Source organism: Mobula birostris, chromosome 5 (assembly GCF_030028105.1).
Source record: "Mobula birostris isolate sMobBir1 chromosome 5, sMobBir1.hap1, whole genome shotgun sequence".
NCBI classification, from domain to species: domain Eukaryota; kingdom Metazoa; phylum Chordata; class Chondrichthyes; order Myliobatiformes; family Myliobatidae; genus Mobula; species Mobula birostris.
Window position 1 is genome coordinate 130,429,307 of NC_092374.1, and position 20,932 is coordinate 130,450,238.

The 20,932-nt window shown below is 40.2% G+C and overlaps 1 protein-coding gene across 2 annotated transcripts in view; it reads right to left on the reverse strand.

Annotated features, from left to right (window-relative positions):
* cacnb4a (calcium channel, voltage-dependent, beta 4a subunit) overlaps positions 1-20,932 on the reverse strand; it is a 310,993-nt gene that overhangs the window by 11,757 nt on the left and 278,304 nt on the right. For both annotated transcript variants that reach the window (XM_072257283.1, XM_072257282.1), the window contains exons 10-11: positions 7,515-7,666; positions 2,620-2,715 (exon numbers count right to left, since the gene is read on the reverse strand). In XM_072257283.1, coding sequence (XP_072113384.1) covers positions 2,620-2,715; positions 7,515-7,666 — 248 coding nt within the window. The remainder of the gene's footprint in view (positions 1-2,619; positions 2,716-7,514; positions 7,667-20,932) is intronic.

Genomic DNA, 20,932 nt, shown 5'->3' on the forward strand with positions numbered 1-20,932 from the left:
AAGACTCACGGTCCTGATGCGGGATCTTGACCTGAAACATCAATGCTCCCTTTGTCTCCGTAGTTGCTGCCTGACCCATTAAGTTCCTCCAGAAACTTATTGTTCTGCTCCACATCGCATCATTTACAGTCTCTTGTGTCTTCAGTGCTCAGCTAACTAGCTCGGTGGGATTTTGAAATTTTGGCATTGATCTTAGCTCTAGTGAAGAGTAGTTGTTCTCGTTTGTAGGTTGATCACATGGTGCATTGTTGGTGTGAATACATATAAAAGCTTTTGCACGTGTTGGTAGAAATACTTAATGAACTTTAGAGGAGCAAAGAGATCAAGAGATTGAAATCTGCAAAGGCCATAAGATGCAAACAATTCAGTTTATTTCTAAAAGATGTGAATGGTAAATCATGAGGGTTATTTTAGATCACATCAGAACACACTTGGATTAATATGAACAGTCTGACCTCTTGTATATCAGAAAGGATGTGGAACCTGAGGAAAAGGTGAAAAATAACTGAGAGAATGGAACTTGAACTCATATGTTGCAATTACCAGGGAGTTGCTACTCATCAGAACAGGGGATGAGGGATAGATGAGATGTTTCTACTTATGCGGGAGTCCTACCTAAAAGTAACAAGACAGTCAAAAATAAATCCAAAGGAAAGTTAAGATTTTTTTTTAAGTGATGGACAAATTGAGTTAAATTGTGTTGATGCATTTAAGGAAAATTAGGGTTGTTAAAAAATGGTTTTGGCACATTGGCCTTCTTAAACCAAAGTATTGAGTACAGGAGATGGGATGTTATGTTGAAGTTGTATAGAGACGTTGGTGAGGTCTAATCTGGAGTATTGTGTGCAGTTTTTTTTTTTCACCTACCCACAAGAAAGATGTAAATAAGGTTGAAAGAATACAGAGAAAATTTACAAGGCTGTTGCTGGGATTGGAGGACCCCAGTTACAGGCAAAGATTGAGTAGATTAGGGCTTTATTCCTTACAGTGTAGAAGATTGAGGGGAGATTTGATAGAGGTATACAAAATTATGAGGGGTATAGATAGGGTAAATGCAAGCAGACTTTTTCCACTGAGGTTGGGTGAGACTGCAGCTAGAGGTCATTGGTCAAGGGTAAAAGATGAAAAGTTTAAGGGGAACATGAATGGAAATTTCTTCCGTCAGAGGGTTGTGAGAGTGTGGAATCAGCTACCAGCACAAGTGGTGCATGTAAGCTCGATTTCAATATTTAAGAGAAGTTTGGATAGGTAACTGAATGGGAAGGGTACGGAGGGCTATGGTCAGGTTGCTGGTTGATGGGAGTTTAAATGATTCGGCGTGGACTAGATGGGCCAAAAGGCATGTTTCTGTACTGTACTTTTCTGTGTGTCTAGATAAACATGTTGGGAGAAAGGGGAGAAGGATCTGCTGATGGGGTTAAACAATTCAAGGTGGAATGGATTTCCCACAAAACATCCAAAGGGATATAGATTAAGTTGTCTGAGTGACCTGTAATTGTGTTGTACTTGATTTGTCATTTTGTGCAATACTCAAAAAGACTTAAAGAGTATAATTAACCTCCCAAGCCACTGAACTAAAACATAGCAAAGAAGAATGATAAGTTGAAAAATATAAAACCAGAGGGAGGGTCAGTTGGAAGGTTGTCCAAAAATCAAGACGACAAAGCGCGATCTCAAAGTTGAAGCTCTCAAAGCTCTCAGTTTAAGGTTTAGTTGGAATTAATCATTGCGCAGACCGCTGAACAGAATTAGGTTGTGGGAGCAAATAGGATGTGGGGCTGGTGAAAATGAAAATGGGAGGTTTGGGATGGATTAGAGGATAGAAAGTGGAGTGCCAGCAAGTGGAACTTTGAGGAACAGCATATGTGATCACCACTGTAGTCCAGTGGTAAACACAATGCTATTACAGCTCAAGGTGTCAGAGTTCAGAGTTCAATCCCAGCATCCTTTGTAAGGAGCTTCTGTACGTCCTCCATGTGGAATGCTTGAGTTTTCCCCGGGTGCTCTAGTTTCCTCCCACAGTCCAAAGGCATATAGGGTAGGTTATTTGGTCATTGTAAATTATCCCATGATTGGGTTCCGTTTAAATTAGGGTTTTCTAGGGCTTGTTGGATGGCGTGGCTCAAAGGCCCGGAAGGACTTATTCCATGCTGTATCTCTAAATCAATAAAACATGATCTATCTGTTTTAAGTGATGCAAGTCAGATTATTCACAGCAATTGATGAATTTTGATGCAGTTCATACACGATGTTTGTATGCGTAAGTTTTAAAATGTATTTTAGTCCTGTTCCACACACTTAGTAGTTCATAACCAGCTCATAAATTCAGAATAATTAATGACAATTTAGTTTCCTTTTAAGTCTGAATGTTTAACGTTCAGTCTAAATGTCCCAATCTGAACGAAGTCACGAGGCTGTCCATGAAAGGAAAGCAGTAGTTAAGCTATTGGAATTGAATTCTCAAAACTTGCATTTATTTGCTGGGATCAGATCTACTGAAAAGGGCGGGGATAGATGCCAGGTTGTAACACCTTTTAAGAGTAGCTTTATCCCAAATTATAACAGGACTTTTTATAGTAATTTTAATGTTGTTATAGTAATTGGTGAACTGTTACATACTGGAGGACACTGTGCCAGTTTATCTGCTGCCACCAACTGGACATTGAGGTTTTTACTCTGTGACTTTCCCCTGGACTTTATCAACCTCTGCAGCACCTGGTGAAAACAAAGCAAATTCTTCAGTCAATAAACTTAGGACTTACAATACTGAAGCATTCAAGACATTAAGGTTAGATTCTAAATCAGGGGTTCCAGACCTGGGGTCCATGGAATCCTCAGTTAATGGTAGGGGTTCATGGCATAAAAAAGGTTGGGAACCCCTGCCCTACATGCAGTAGTAAATTAAGGCAGAGATCATTTTGTTCTTCCACAGTGAAGACATGTGACAAAGACTGAAACTTCCATTTAAATTCCCACTTCACCTTTGCACAGCCTGAAGCCTGTATAATGCATTTTGGAGCCTGCCTCACACCCAGTGCAATAGTCTTGATGCAACACTGCCTTTTGAGCTGTTAAGCTCTCAATGACCTTCACCTTGAGGTTCTGCCACCAAGGCTGAACCATGAGGCGGACTAGGTTGTTAATGATGACTAGTCTCAGGTACTACCCACAGACTGACCTAATGAACTTACAACAGTTTTGTTGTCACAATGCTCTTTTGTCTGATCATCAGTGACGTGGAGTTATGCAGCACAGAATTGGTACTTTCTCTCAGACGTTCTCTCTTCTCCTGTCTCCCATCAGGCAGAAGATATAAAAGCCTGAATGCACGTACCACCAGGTTCAAGGACAGCTTCTATCCCCCTGGTATCTGACCCTTGTAACGGACTTCTTCTACAATAATATGGACTCATCTTCACAATCTACCTTGTTGTGACCCTGCATTTTATTGTTTACTCACACTCCATGTTTTCTGTAGCTTATACACTTTATTCTGCATGGTTATTGTGTTACCTTATTTTAGCTCAGTGTATTGTGGAATGATTTGATCTGTATGAACAGAATGCAAGACAAGCTTTTCACTGTATCTTGGTACATGTGACGAAAGTAATAAACCAAACCCCATGTGCACGTTGACCATCTACCCAGTACTAATCCAATTTACCGGCACTTGGTCCAGAGCCATCAATACCTTGACGATCCAGGAACTTGTTCAAATCCTTCTTAGATGCTGTGGAAGTACCCACCTCCACCACCCTATCAGAATACTCTGGATGAAAAGGTTCTTCCTCAGCTCAAAGTGATTTTAACAATCCAATAAATTTTTAAAAATTATCGATAAAAAGCGAAATTATAAATTCACGTACAGCACAATTAACTGATATAAGATAATTGAAAGATTAATATTATTTAAAAGGAAAACAGATCATCTCCCTTCATATTAATGAAGTCTAAGGATCCAACTGAATGAATGGTCCTGTAATAATACTGATAGTGTGCGTTCAGATTCTTCTTTAACTCTGTCTACATGTTTGCAGATGATACCACTGTAGTGGGCCAAATCACCAATCATGATGAGTTGGAACATGGAACATAGAAAAGAATTAAAGACATGATGCCAACAATCTTCCACTCAGTATTGACTAAACGATAGATTTGAACGTGACTGCAGGGAGGATGACAGTGGTGCATATGCTCATCAGAGCTGAGATCAAGATGGTCGAGAGCTTTAAGCAGTTAGGAATGAATATCACCAATAGTTATCTTGGACCAACCACGTTGGCCAAGTATGCTCAGCCTCACCTCTACTTCCTCAGGAGTCGAAAGAAATTTGGCATATCTCCTTTGACCCTCACCAGTTTTTATTATCTAGCCTTATATAATAACTACTCTGCCTGTGACAATAGAAACAGCACAGGGTCACGGACACAGCTTGGCACATCACAGAAACCAGTTTTCCCTCTATCGACTCTGTCGATACTTCTTGCTGCCTCAGTAAAAAAGCAAGCCTGGACATTCTGTCTTCTCCCTCCTCCCCAGGGGCAGAAGACACAAAGCCTGAAAGCACACACACTTGGTTCAAGGAGAGATTCTATCCTGCTCTTGTAATAGTTGTTCCCTGGTATGATAAGATGAACTCTAGAGCTCACAATCTACCTCGTTACGGCCTTGCACCTTTTGGTCTACCTGCACAGCACTTTCTCCATACTGTAACACTTTATTCTGCACTCTGTAATTTAGTACTACAGCACAGAGTAGGCTGTTTTAGCCCTTAGAGCCACACCACCCAGAAACCTCCGACAACCTTGATATGACCCTAACCTAATCACAGGACAATTTACAATGAACCTACCTAATATATCTGTGGACTGGGGGAGGAAGCTGGAGGACCCGGAGAAAACCCACACAATTTTTGCCCAATTTTTGTTTTGCCTTGTACCACCTTAATGCGCTGTTGCAATGAATTGATCTACATGAAATGTTTTTCATTGTACCTTGGTACATTTGACAATAGTAAAAGCAATTTACCAATAGTGTACATCAGCTATGAAGTGTGCACTCAGTACATCAGGAGAGGAACATCCCTGTACTCAAATGTGAGTCGAAGATCAGACATCTGGCCTACAGTGTGCTCTGTGCGACCAGAAGCAGATGCAGAATTTCAGAAATCACAGCCAGTCAGTAATCCTACACAGATCAACCAGCTGGACGTCAGTACGATCAATAAGACATTAGTACAGAATTAAGCCATTCAGCCCATCGAGTCAGCAACCTCTGTTCCCATTATTCTCACACCACCTTTCAGCTGTTGCTTGTTTGATTAATTGACACGATGAATTGCCATTTTATTCTTTCCCTTCTTCTCCAATAAGCTGACGTGTGTTTAAATTATGTGGCACAGGCAGGGGATCACCTTGAATTTAGGGATATCTGAGGAGGGTTTTTCCCACAGAGCAGAGGGTGTGTGGAATACAATGCCAGGGGTGGTAGTAGCGGTTGACTCATTAGGGATATTTAAGAGACTCTTGGACAGGATGAAAAGAAAATTGAGGGTTATGGGAGGGAAAGGTTATAGATTGATCCAGCAATAGGTTAAAAGGTTGGCCCAATGTTGTGGATTGAAGTGGCTGTACTCTGCTGTGCTGTTCTATGTTCTCTATTCTAACATCAAAGCATTGCATGTTTCACCACCAGCTCTGTGACTATGGTGTCATGTCATAATTAGCTCTGGAATACATAAACCTGAAAGGTTAACCAAAGTCTAAGGGCTCACAGAGAGCAAACCACTTTGTTCATTTCTTTCTCATGTAGACTGGAACATTTCTAAATGTTCATATAGTTGAAAGTACCAGGAGGTGAGATGTTTCACCTAGCTGGAACTCGTAGTTTGCCTTCAGTCTCAGACTTTGGCTTTAGCTTTAATTAATTATTTATATTGGATTAAATGTAACATAAATATTTAATATCAAATCTGATCTCAACAATAAGTTACTCATACCCTCTGTTTCTTATTTTTAAATTTATTGATTTAACATCACATTTTAACTTCTTCTATGAATTCTGTGAAATTAGAAGAGGCCATCACAGGACACAATGGATTCACAGGTGAAGTTGTCATGAGCCATGTGGGCCTTTGCCGCTTCCTGTAGAGTGTTGGGCTTCTAGGTATCTCGAGCACCTGAATGTATGTACTAATCATTGTCTTAACCAGACGCATTAAGCCCTTGTGCTTTCTGTTTACTCTTGTCAAGTTAATTGTGACTGGCCTGAGTTTCCTGCATTCTATGATTATTTAATGCAGACCCTCACTTAGTGCTGTTGTGGAGCCCTTTTGTGGAGAAAGATTTGTCTCACAGTGTCACTCAGTCATGCCACCGATGCTCTGTTGTTGTTCCCATGAATATTCACTTGTTTCCCTCTCTACATGGGAGTCTGCTGTTCCTCCATACCTGGGTTTCGGTCATTACCAGTGCTCACCATGACAGTGCCCACTGTTCCTCCGCTCCTGGATCGAGTCATTGCCAGTGCTCACCATGACAGAATCTGCTGTCCCTCTGCTCCTGGGTTGAGTCAACGTTCCCTCCCCCTCCATCTTCACCCCCACACTCCAGTCACCCAAAATGAATGTTATTTCCCACTGACTCTGGGCAACATTCATGCATATGCAGGCTCCGGAGGTCAAATGGAGAGTTTCTTTGTTTACGATCAACCCCAAAATGCAGCTCCGGGAAGACCGTTGTTCAGAGCTGCATTTTAAGTTCAATCTACAATCTATATTTAGGTCTGAAGACTGGTTATTACTGAAATTAGTATTTGCTATATACCATAACTCCAGGATATGCCCTAACACTTACAATCAGATATACTGTACAATAGCGTGCAGTTACTAAATATTCTGTTACAGAAATACCTCAAACCTTTTTACTGACTATGAACTCTGACTAAAAAGGCAAATAAAGCTTAGACATTGTCCGGCAAACTTCAATAAGATGTGTGGGCAGCTCGTTGTTTGAACATTTCTTCAGCATATTATGGAAACTTTAACATCTACATGAACCATAGGGTAATAGGGTTTTGCAGCACTAAACATAGGGCTTTCAGTCTAATTGGTTCATGCAGAGCAAGATGAATCATCTAAGCTAGTCCTACTTGCCAGCTTTTGGCCCAAAATTGTTCCAATCTTTACCGATGGAGCTTTTGACAAACTTCAACATGCTAGATTTTCTTTCAGTTCTGCATGGTATGTCAAGTGCTGACAGGTAAAAGGAGCTTAATTTTATTACTGGTTCTCGTCAGTACAGTCACATTGCAAACATAATGTTGGGCACCTTATTCCCAGTACACCACACTTGCTCATATTAATTTACTTTCACATCTAATTATGAGTTTAAAAGCAGACAAGAAGGGCTACAACTGAGTCACACTGGCATTTATTCAATATTTTATTGTAACACGTTTAATGTAGGCAATCCCCTTATTCTAAATGAAGACTGTTTATGGATGACATCTTTTACCTTGGGAGAAGAAACTTTAACGTGAACGATGATCGGTGCAAGTGAAGTCTTGATGAGTTGTGCAGGATGATTAATGGTGTCCGCATCTAAAACAACCAACTGCAATGTTCTGGCCAGCTCAAAGATCCTCTCAATTTCACTCTGCACTTCAGCTATTGAAAGAAAAGGAAGTGAAGACAGTATGAGCTTTTTTTAAACTCACCTATAAAATGGTTTTTATTCAAACAGATCAGCTTTGATTAATAAGCAGTCATCAACTTCATGGAGACTATTAACCTGAAACACTCTTTGAGTTACATCACATTTTTATATGCTAAAGGTCAAAGGTACCAGCAGGACAATTTCTATAGTTACAATGTATTCCTCACGCTTCCTTTGAATTACATAAATCAAAGGTTTCGAAAGTACATTTAATGTCAGAGAAATGTATACAATATACATCCTGTAATGCTTTTTCTTCGCAACCATCCACGAAAACAGGAGTGCCCCAAAGAATGAATGACAGTTAAATGTTAGAACCCCAAATTAGAGTACTCATTCACCCGGTAATTCAACATACAACAGGGTCTCTCTTTCCCTAATAAGGGAAAGAAGAGCTGTCTCCGTTTCACAGCGAGAGGGGAGACTTAGCAAACAGCTTGCTGATTTATGATGTTAAAAGTCCATTGCGTCATCATTTTAAAACACCTAGATCTTCACACTAACACACCCAAAATGAGTGTTAATCACCGCTGACTCTGAGCTGCATTCATGTATATGCAGAGATATCAGGTCAAAGGGGTAAGTTTCCTGGTTTGCAATCAACCCCAGTCTTTAGCTCCAATAATATCATCGTTGAGCTGCATTTCAAATTCAATCCACAATCCACATTCGGATCTGAAGAATGGCTGATGTTGAAATGAAATTAATATTTGCTACATTCCATAACTCCAGAATACGCTCTAACAGTTAGTGTAATACTTTACAGCCCCAGGTGTACCACTAGGGTTCAATTCCCACCGCTGCTTGTAAAGAGATTGTATGCTCTTCCCATTACTGTGTGGGTTTCCTCTAGCTGCTCCAGTTTCCTTCCACATCCCAAAGATATACGGTTAAAGTTAGAAAGTTGTGGCATGCTACTTTGCTGCAAGAAGCACAGCGACACTTGTGGATTGTCCTCAGCACATCTTGGACAGTGTTGCTCATTAATACAAAATGAATGCGTTTCACTTTATGTTTTGATGTTTCAATATACATGTCACAAATAAAGCTAATTTTTACTTTATCTTTCTTTTTCTTTCTGCTAATTTGTTTCTCGCTCTAAAGTTACTATGTGATCTGTTTTTATTTACCTAGCACAGTTGATCCAATCCAATTTATTATTTGAGGTATGATAAATGGAAATAAAAATTGTCCAACTGTCATCAAAATTCCCACTTCAACCTTATGACCATGGGAAAATCATTGATGCAGCAGCTTAAAATGATTGAAGCTCGGACATTACCCTGAAGAAATCCTGCAGAAAAGTGAAAATCAAAAGTAGATATTCAAAATAACAACAGAAAGTGTTGGAAGTGGCCAGTCAACATCTGGAGAATGAGCAACACACACAAAATGCTGGAGGAATTCAGCTGGTCAGGTATCATTTATGAAAAATGAATAAAAGTCAATTATTTGGGCCTAGACCCTTCTTCAGGACTGGAAAGGAAGGAGAAAGATGCCAGGCTAAAAAAGTGGAAGGAGGGGAAGGAAGACAAGCTAGAAGATGCAAATCAGGGTGAGTATGTAGTCGAAGAGTTGGAGGCCAGGAGAGATCACAGAGGGGGAGCGGTGAGAGAAGGTCTCACTGAACCCCCATCGAAGAGATTTAAACTTCACCAGGTTAGACATCCCTCAAAGAAATTTCACAGTGGAGCAGCGAATCAAAGACACAAGATATTCTACATGTTGTGTATTTAATACTTCAATAGTATTTGAGTAATTTTGTATATATATTGTTTGATCAAGCATTCTTGTTCTTTTAAATAATTCATCATAAGTTATTTGTAAAAATATGTTAATTGCATACTGTACATCATCACACTACCACGTAACACGTACACGCCTTGCTTGAAGTAAACATGGTTAAACACGCATTTTGGACTCCCATGTCTTCCTTTGAATTACTTTAATGTTTTGAAGTTACAAAACATAATATTGACGATGAGGTATTCTTAACATGAACCCTAGGTGGCTACTAACCTGTTCAAGCGCGGCAAAACATTCAAATTCAAAGAAAAGCACAGTGAAGGACAGTTGAGTTTAAAAAAAGCAGCACAGCACGTGTCTTCAGAAGGCAAGACACAATCAAGTTTTTAAGAAAAGTCAGAAAAGAGTTGACAGGTTCATAAACAGTGAATACCGGTTGATAATAATCACAAAAAAAAGCAGAAATGGCTGGCTGTATTGGAAAAATTGGCATGCTTCATTGCTGAGTGGGTAACTGGATTTTGTATACGGAGCTAATTCAGCAATATCTTGAAGCAAATGAGAGAGGCAATGAGAAATGAGTACCAATTTTTTTGAGTGCATTGGGTTTAAAGGCATACAGTTTGCTTCAAAGTTTGACTGCTCCAACCAAACCAGCAGAAGTGATCTATGCTGATATTGTTAAAGTGATGCATAAAAATTTAGATCCAAAGCCATTGTTGATTTCAGAACGTTTTATGTTTCATAAACTGAATCAAAAAGAAGGGCAGTCCATTTCAGTGTACGTGCATGAATTGGAGTGATTGTTTGAGCATTGTCAGTTCAGTAATGGGCATAATAATACACTAAGAGATTGTTTGTGCAATCTTACAAGAAAACATTCAAAAACAGCTCCTAACTGAAGCACAACTTACATTTAAAAGAGCAGTTGTAATTGCTATTTCAATAGAAACCACAGACAGACACGATTAAGTTGCAGTCAGGAATGAAGTGAGCATGAATAAAGTTGCAGCACCTAAACAGAAACCAGCCTGGTCAAACAGACTGTGTTATCATTGTGGCAGGGGTTCACATACACCAAACAAGTGCAGGTTTAAAGGTGAAACCTGCATAAAATACAACAAAGTAGGACACACGCAAAGATCACGTCGGGCAGCCAAAAATAAATGGACTGCACAGAGAATAGAAAAAGATAAAAAGTCAAGTTGTATTTTCAAAAAGAGCACTAATCTACATGTTATTGGTGCAAAGCTTTAAGATTTACAATGTGAAAATTAACAATTGAGAAGCAATATGCCTTACATCAGAAGTGAATGGGAAATTAATTAAAATAGAAATGGACACTGGCTCATCTGGTTCAATCATTCCACAAAATAAGTTTGAATGTCAAACTGAAGTTTGCAGATATTCAACTAAGGAACTGTACTGGAGTAAAGATAACTCCTGTGGGAATGACATTCGTAACAGTGAAATACAACAACCAACATTGAGTTTGCATGTGGTAAAAACAGAAGGGCCAGCATCGTGGAGGTGTGATTGACTGAGACAGCTATGACTTGATTGGAGATCCATCCAGCATTTGCTTGCCACATCCCCTGCAAGGAAGGCATCTGGAAACAAATTATGAAAGATAATATTGGATGATGCCACAACTGTCTCTATGTCAAACACCATGAACCATTGTCGAACAGAAGGCAAACAAGTGTTGGTGCCAACCTTTGTGCCTCTGGTTGGAAAGCATATTGGACCAAAGAAGGACCATACTGCGCAGAGGAAGCATGAAAGTGACAAAATCTGTGATATAACTACAACAGTTTTTGTGGGCAACGTATCTGAGAAAGCTTCTGATATGTTAATCAGGCAGTTACTTGTGAAATGTGGCTTAGTTTTCAGCTGGAAGAGAGATCAAGGAGCTTCAGAAAAGTTGCAAGCATTCGGCTTTTGTGAGTATAAAGAACCAGAATCTACTCTGCATGCATTAAGATTATTGCAAGTGGGAGACAAAATGCTGTTTGTAAAAGTAGATGCAAAGACCAAAGCCCAGCTGGATGGGAGGAAGGCCAAAGAGAAAGGAGTCAATGGAGATATGAAAACAGAGGATTCATCAGATGATGCTGTGGATGAGGAAACCAATAAGAGAGATCAGATCGTAAAGGGAGCAATAGAAGAATTATTAAGCGAATACTCTTCTGAACTAAATGAACCTTCCCAAAAGTAAGATACACAAACTAGAAGAAGAAAAAGCGGGGAAGTGATGGAGAGAAGGAATGTGAACAAGAAAGAGAGAAGGAATATAAGAAAGAAAAAGGGATTGAAGTAGATCCAGAAAGAGAAAAGGAGAAGTAAGAGACTCAACTCCAAAACCCACCATGGAGGAGGCCCAGAAATTGAGATTGTTTCACAGCCACAAGTCTCACCTGCCAAGCAGAGGGATTCCCCTTGGCAGGGAAGACATTATCCCACAAAAGTAAGAAAGCCTTCATAACAATTAAATCTTTTGACCTGAATGGGACAATTTAAAATTTACTACCCTGTACATGTCTGTATAGTAAATGTATTATATAATATACTGCGTATACAGTTGAGATGCATTCTCTATTGAGTTGGAGTTTATAGCTAAGCAGGAAGGAGTGTTGTGTATTTAATATTTCAGTAATATTTGAGCAATTATGTATATTGATTAAGCATTCTTGTTTGTTTAAATAATTCATTGTGGGTTATATGTAAAAATACGTGAATTGTATACGTCATCACACTACCATATGATACATACACGCCTCGTTTGAAGTAAGCATGAAATTAGACCCAAATTTCCAGTTACAGTGTCCTCCTTTGAATTAGCTTAATGTCTTTGAAGTTACAAACCCTAATACTACAGATGCTGGAAATCCAGAGCAAGACACACAAGATGCTGATGGATGATCTTCCTGTTTTAGAGAACTTTTCCACTGTCCATTGTGGTAACAGGAGGTATAACTTAGACAAGATCTTTGAGAATTCAGGAGATTAGTTTCATAAGTGTGACCAGGGCACTGGTAAGAAACACTAGCATTATTTCAGATGGAGTTTAAGAATAAGCCACCTGAGATGTGAAACTAGACTAAAAAGCAGGCAGAGCGGCTAAGCACCAGACTTTCTTAAAACGAGGAGAATCTATGCATGCTACAGCGGTCTACCCATTGGTGCTGCCCTCCAGTATTCGCTCAGTGGAAGACAAGTTGGATTGCATACGTCTGCAGCTGCACTAGCATGTGATGAGGAACTGCTGCACCATCAATCTACAGCCCATGACACTCAGGAACTTGGGCTACATATGTTTTTTTTTGTGATTGTACATTTTTGCTATTGTATCTGTGCTGTATGTGTTGTGTGGTGTGTGTGACTGTTGGTACTGTGCTTTGCACCTTGACCCCAGAGGAATTCTCTTTCATTTGGCTGTAGTCATGTGTATGGTTGAATGACAATTAAACTTGAATGAAAGCTAATCTTGAACTTAAGAGCTCAAGGGACAAGTATCCAAGAGTTATGGTGAAATTAGATAGTACTGAATGGAGAGGTGATGTTGCCAGAAATATAACTGAGGTGCAAGTTGGTAATACGAAGGAAGAAGATGTAACAGAAATAGAATATTATGAGTAGATTTGGAAAGTTGTGGGTTTACAGGGCTGAACATTCAAATGTCTGTCAGCAAAAGCAGTGCATGTGTTTGCTGTGCTACAGTTTCAGTGAAATGACAGAAATTCTGCTTTGCAATAACAGAGAGAACCTCGGACAAGACGAGTCCACAATGAAAGTGTCATGGACTTCACTAGGATGAACAAAACACAAAATCCATCAGGGTGGTGGCTAAGAAGCATCTGCATCAGGACCACCCGACTCAAAACAAAAATTACTACCTCCAAGCAGCTGGGAACCCTGGTGGTGTGGAGATAAGTCTCTACCAAAGGAGGTGCAAGGCACCCCTTCCCTCTACTAGCCTGCAGGTCACCTTTGGGCAATTTGTAGTACCTGCTTAGCCCCTCCACCCAATCAGGGTTGGAAGCATTGATAATGGTTGGGATTCCTGTCTTGCAAAGACACTGCCCCCAGAAGGTGGAAATGCAAGCCAATCCTGTTGAAAAACTTGCCAAGCACAATCACAGTCGTAGAGGCCATGATCACCCATGTAACAACGGCACGTAACAATGATGAGGTACTGGAGGAATCCACTGATAAGATGGAAGGTGTGAAGCTTGGCAGGACGTATTGTAACAAATTCCATTTAGTTAATTCAGATAATGTTGCTACAGTGGATGAGATATCACAAGTTTTGCGATAGAGGTATAGTGAGATGGCTAAAGAAATTAATATATGCAAAAATGTATAAATTCATGTTTATTTAGATCTTGGAATTGTATCTGTTTTGGAATTGTGTAATATTATAGCAGCTACTCGAACAAACCAACTCCTCTGTTAGAGACCAAGCATGGGGTATGATGTGCCTTCAGATCCAATCCAAAAATAATTCAAAGTCAAAAAATAGATTCGGTCCTTTATTAAACAACTAGCAAAAGAATCTTGAAGTGATAAACAAATGAAACTAAAACTAGTGATATTAAATGTAACTAAGCAAATTTAAATAGAATTAAGTAAAGTTAAGGGGTCAACAAAAAGATATCACATCCGGCTGTCTCTAACTCTAACTGACCTAACCAACCAAAGACAAAGCATGAATATGTAATGAACCTCTTTGCTTTTACCATGCCCCACTCATGTGACTAGCTACAATAATAAGTGTGCGATACAAAATACAACGCAGATAGAAAACAGATACATAGGTCCTACAGTAAGGTTAATGGAATTATTTTATATATGCAAATAGCTAATAGTTGATAAATTTAGAATATAGTTTGTTCATTATTTAAAAGTAACTTTGTGACTTATGTAAGAGCCTTTAATAAAGTAGTATAAATGAGTAGTACAAATTTCGATAAACTATCGTAACAAGAATTGGTATTTGAGCATTGTCTACATTCTGTAAGGATATACAGTATAGTTGGTAGTTCAAAATTCAAAAAATTCTAAGTAAATTTATTATCAAAGTATATATGTAGCACTATATACTACCTTGAGATTCATTTTCTTACAGGCATTCACAGTAAATAGAAACATAATAGAATAAAAATCACACATGACAGGGACAGACAAACAACCAATGTTCAAAAGACAACAAACTGCAAATACAAAAAGGAAAGAAATAATAATGATAAATTATGCTGAATTATTCTGAAGTAAAGGAGGAAATTGAAAGACATTGGAACATGAACAGGGTAAACATTGTCCTGATAGTAATATCTACAACTGGTATCATCCCAAAGGCACTACCCAGAAGCATTAAACAAATAGGGCTACACAGCAATACCTATGTACTTTAAACCTTCAGAAAGCCACAATACTAAACACCACTAGAATAGTCCAAAAGTTCCTAGCAATTAAGAAATGAGTGTGCTTGGCTATGCCCATACCTCAGGTTTTACCAGCTTGAGCTGAGAAAAAAACAAACATAATAACAATAAATAGGCAAAAAATACCACGAGTTAACGAGAACACGAGTTAAAAGTGAGTCCATTGGTTGTGGAATCAGTTTAGTGTTCAGGTGAGTAAAATTATCCCCTTTGGTTCAAGAGCCTGATGATTGAAGGGTAATGACTATTTCTGAACCTGGTGAAGTGAGCCCTGAGGTTTCTGTACCTCCCTCCTGATGGTAGTAGTGAGAAGAGAGCATTGCCTGGGTGGTGAGGGTCCCCTAGGATGGGTGCTACTTTCCTGCAACAGCGATCCATGTAGATGTGCTCACTGGTGGGGAGATCTTTACATTAGACTATATGAATATAAGACAAGTGTTGGGTATTTAATATTTGAGTAATATTTGAGTAATCTTGTATATATACTGAATATTGTTTGATTAAGCATTCTTGTTCGTTTAAATAATTCATTGCGGGTTAAATGTAAAAATACTTGAATTGTATACGTCAACATGCTACCACATGATACGTGTGCACCTCACTTAAATTAAACTCGAAGTTAGACCTGTGTTTTCAAACTCCCATGACTTTCTTTGAAATGGTTTAATGCTTTGAAGTTACAAAACATAATATTTCGAGGAGGTATTTTTAAAATGAATCCTAGATAGTTGGGGAGGGGAGGGTGGGAATGTCGACTCAGACCATGAGAGGGCCTGCGTCGGGAATTTTTATGCCTTACGAGGCGCAGATTGGAAGTCTGTGTGGGGCACCATTCCTCGCACAGACACTCGAGCAATGTGTGGTTAAATGCATTGCTCTAGGACACAAACACGCTGCCACAGCTGAGGCTCGAACTAACGACCTTCAGGTCTCTAGACGAACGCCTTAACCACTTGGCCATGTGCCCAACAGTAACAGATAGTCACTGGTAACTATCTAGGATTCATTTTAAAAATACCTCCTCAAAAGCATAGTGAGACGTTTGAACTAAAACAACACGGTGAGTAAAAAACGCAGCCCAGCATGTCAGAGACGTTGAGTTAAAAAAAATGCGGTAAACAGAAGGATGCCGTGTTCATAAAGAGTGGGTACCGGGTGATAATAATCATTAATAAAAATCAGAAGTGAGTGGTTACAGTGGAAGGATTGACGAGTTTGATTACACAGTGGGTAATTGGATCATGTATACTGAACTAATGGAACAGTACTTTGAAGCAAATCGAATAGCCAATGAGAAGTAAGTGCCAATTTTGCTGAATTCATTGGGTTTAAAGGCATCCAGTTTACTTGAAAGTTTGACTGCCCCAACCAAACCATCAGAAATGAGTTTTGCTACTATAGTAAAAGCAATGCAGGAACACTTAAAACCAAAGTCATTGCTGACTGCAGAAGGCTTTAGGCTTCATATGCAGAATCAAAAAGAAGGGGAGTCCATTTCAGTGTACATAGCTGAATTGAAGAGATTGAGCATTGTCAAGTTTGTTAATAGGCATAATGATGCACTTAGAGATTGTTTAATTTGTGGAATCTTAAAAGAAAGCATTCAAAAATGTCTCTTAACTGAAGCACAACTTACATTCAAAAGAGCAGTTGAAATTGCTGTTCCAATGGAAACCCCAGACTGAGATGCAATTTAGTTACAGTCAGGAATTAAAGTGAGCATGAATAAAATTGCTGTGTCTAAACAGAAACTGGCTTGGCCAGACAAATTGCATTACCATTGTGGCAGGGGCTCACATACATCAAACAAATGCAGGTTTAAAGGCAAAACTTGCAGAAAATACAACGAAGTAGGTCACATATGAAGAGCATGTTGGGCAGACCAAAATAAATGGACTGCTCAGGGAAGAGTAAAAAGGGAAGTTGTAGTTTCTAAAAGAGTACTAAGGGTTTTGAAAGAGGAAGATGAAGAGATTATGGAGGCATTAATAATATCTCTCAAGAATTACTAGATCTTGGAATGGTTCCAGAGGACTGAAATATTGGGAATGTCACTCCACTTGTTAAGAAGGGAGGGGGGCAAAAGAAAGGAAATTATAGGCCAGTTAGCCCAACTTTAGTGGTTGGAAGCATGTTGGAGTCTATTATTATGGATCAGATTTTGAGGTACTTGACGGCACATGATAAAGTAGGGCAACGTTATCATGGTTCCATAAAAAGTAATCTTGCCTGATAAATCTGTTGGAATTCTTTGAGGAAATAAAAAGCGGGATAGACAAAGGAGAGTCAGTGGATGTTGTTTATTTGGATTTTCAGAAGAAATTTGACAAGAACAGGGTGGGAGGAACCGTTAATCATGTTGGCTGCTTTCCCACTTTACACTTGTGTTCCCATACCAGACCACGTCGCAATCAGTCAGTATACTCTAAGTTTTAGATGACATGGTGAATCTGTGCAAACTTCTAAGAAAGTAGAGGCATTGCCATGCCTTCTATGTCGTGACAGTTACATGCTGAACCCAGGACAAATCCTCCGATATTATAACACCAACAAATTTAAAGTGGCTGACTCCCTGCATGGCTGATCCCCTGATGAAGACTGGCTTATGCTTATAGATTCTACACCTGTAGTCAATAATCAGCTCTTTGGTTTTGCTGACGCTGAGTGAGAAGTCGCTTTTGTGGCATCACTCAGCCAGATTTTCACTCTCCTATATGCTGATTCGTCAGTTCTATCTGCGGTATATTTCCTGTGGTACAGTAAATGAATTCATATTTGTGTGTTGACTTCTTTCTGTAAGGATGCTTATTGCTGGTAGCTCTATCATCGTTACTTTTCCTGTGGCATTGCTTTGACACCTCATTTCACAGTATGATATGGTGACTGCTCTGCCAAGACTGCAAGAAATTGCAGAGCTGTGTTACAACTCAGTCCTTCAGAGAAAAAAAATCCTCCCCTCCATTGACTCTGTTCTCCTCTCCCGCTGCTTTGGGAAAGCAGCCAACAATGATTAAAGGTTCCTCCCACCCTGTTCATTTTCCCTTCTCTCCCTTTCCATCAGGGAAACAAAAGCTTGAAAACATGCACCACTAGCTTAAGAGTAGCTTCGAACCCACTGTTAGAAGACTATTGAGCAAACCTCTTGCTCTCTCAATCATGGCCCTTGCACCTTATTTATCTACCTGCTCTGCACTTCCTCTGTAACACTAACTGCAATACTATATTTTACATTCTGCTATTGTCAAGATGTGCACTAGCAATATTGGAAAACAAGTGCAAAGGAAAAACAGACTCTGAGGTTGAAACAGCATACTAATTCCAAAAGAATATCGGTGGCTCAGCCGACCGACACTGTGAGAAGTAACATTCTCAAAACTAGGATCCCGTCATTACAGCTAATCAGGCATCCACTTAAATAATACAAGTAATAATATGAGAAGAAGGGGAAGGAGGAGGGGCACCAGATGAGGAGAAGAGGTAAGAGGATTGTATCAGTCTACCTGTCTCAATCTGAAAACCTTCCCGGATCCCATCACCTATCAGATTCTTTCATTTCCAGCCCTTTGCTTTTTCCACTCATCACCTCCCAGCTTCTCCCTTCATCCATCTCCATCCCCCCCTCCCCACTAACCAGGTTTCACCTATCACCTTCAAGCCTGTCCTCCCCTTTCCCCGCTTACTATTCTGACTTTCCCCCTTCCTTTCCAGTCTTGAAGAAGTGTCTCGGCCCAACACATCAACTGTTTATTTATTTCCATAGATGCTGCCTGACCAGAATTTTGTGTGAATTGGCCAGGTTTTGCCATTGATGTTCATGTGAAACGATGTGATAACAAGCTAAGGTAGCAGTGATTTTTCCTAGTACCTCTGGAGGTAGTGGAGCCAAGTGCTCAGGCATCAAAGAGGAGATACAGGAACCTGAAGACACACACAGGACACTCATCATTGGAGGAACAGCTTCTTCCCCTCCATCATGAACCAATGTAAACTAATTCACTATTTTTTTCTTTTTCTCTATTTTGCACATTTTATATACATATATTATTTCATACAGTGATTTATATTTTTTATTATGTAGTGCACTGTACTGCTGCTGCAAAACAACACATTTTATAACATATGCCGGTGAAATTAAACCTGATTCTGATGAAGTCAAAGCAAGTATACGCACAGAAAATTGACAGATACCTTTGTTACACCAAGAACACATGATGCAGTTGACAATAGTAGTCATAGTAGTCATAGTCATACTTTATTGATCCCGGGGGAAATTGGTTTTCTTTACAGTTGCACTATAAATAATTAAATAGTAATGAAACCATAAATAATTAAATAGTAACATGTAAATTATGCCAGGAAATAAGTCCAGGACCAGCCTATTGGCTCAGGGTGTCTGACCCTCCAAGGGAGGAGTTGTAAAGTTTGATGGCCACGGGCAGGAATGACTTCCTATGACGCACTGCGTTGCATCTCGGTGGAATGAGTCTCTGGCTGAATGTACTCCTGTGCCCACCCAGTACATTATGTAGTGGATGGGAGACATTGACAAGATGGCATGTAACTTAGACAGCATCCTCTTTTCAGACACCACCGTGAGAGAGTCCAGTTCCATCTCCACAACATCACTGGCCTTACGAATGAGTTTGTTGATCCTGTTGGTGTCTGCTACCCTCAGCCTGCTGCCCCAGCACACAACAGCAAACATGATACCACTGGCCACCACAGACTCGTAGAACATCCTCAGCATCGTCCGGCAGATGTTAAAGGACCTCAGTCTCCTCAGGAAATAGAGACGTCTCTGACCCTTCTTGTGGACAGCCTCAGTGATATATGTAAAAACCATAACAGATTACAAATCCACCCTGTGTATCCACGAAGGCGACGCCATCATTCCTGATGGGCTGAATATCTTCTGTGCATGATTTGATGCAACGAGTGATGTGCCATCGAGGAAAGCCCCCTCTCCCCTTGAGGCAGGGGCACCCTGTCTGACCACAGCTAAGGTGAGGAGGATCCCAGCCACGGTAAATTCATGCAAATCTGCGGGGCCAGACATCATACATGGTCAGTTGCTGAGGGATTCTACGGCTCAGCTTAACAAATGCCTTTAAATCTCTTTGCAATAGTCCACTGCAGGTTTCAAAGCAGTCACCATCATTCCAGCGTCCAGGAAAGCGAAAGTAAGAGTCCTAAATGATTACTGTCCGTTGGCACTGATCTTAACAATTATGAAGTTCTTTGAGTGGCTGGTAATGGATCGAATAAAATTCCACCTTCCTTGGGCTGCATTGGACCCTTTCCTACAACTCAGTCCATAGCCTCAGCCCTCCCACCTAAAGAACCACTCCTTGGTTGTTCATCGACCAACTCAGCATTTAACATCGTCATCGCTCAGAAACTGGTGGGTAAGTGGTCTTCATTGGGACTCAACAGCCTCCCCTCTTCAGCTGAATCTTGGACTTCTTGATGGAAAGACGCCAGTCAATCCGAGTTGGCAGCAACAACTCAAGCTGCATCATGCTGAGTACTGGCACCCCCCTCGCCAACCCCCCCCCCCGGGGCTGTGTGCTCTGTCAGCTGCTGACTCACGACTGCATTGCTAGATCCAGCTCAAATAGCATCATCAAGTTTACTGATGAAACAGTGGCCTCATCGGCAACAGTGATGATTCAGAATACAGAGAGGAGATAGAGAGGCTCGACAAATGGTGTGAGAACAACAACCTGAGTTTCAATGCGGACAAGACAAAAGAGATGACTGTGGACTTCATGGAGGCGCAGCTCGACCACTCTCCATTGCACATCAATGGCTCTGCAATGGAGAGAGTGAAGAGCACAAAGTTCCTTGGCGGACACATACCAGACGATCTAACCCGGATCCATTCTGGATGTGTGATACAGAGGCTGCAAGGCATGACCTGATAGAGGATTGTAAAAATCATCGAGAGTATCACCGAGATCTTTCTCCCCTCTACTTGTGATAGGTGTGCATATGAAGGGGCCGAAGCATGGTTGAGGATCCCTACCA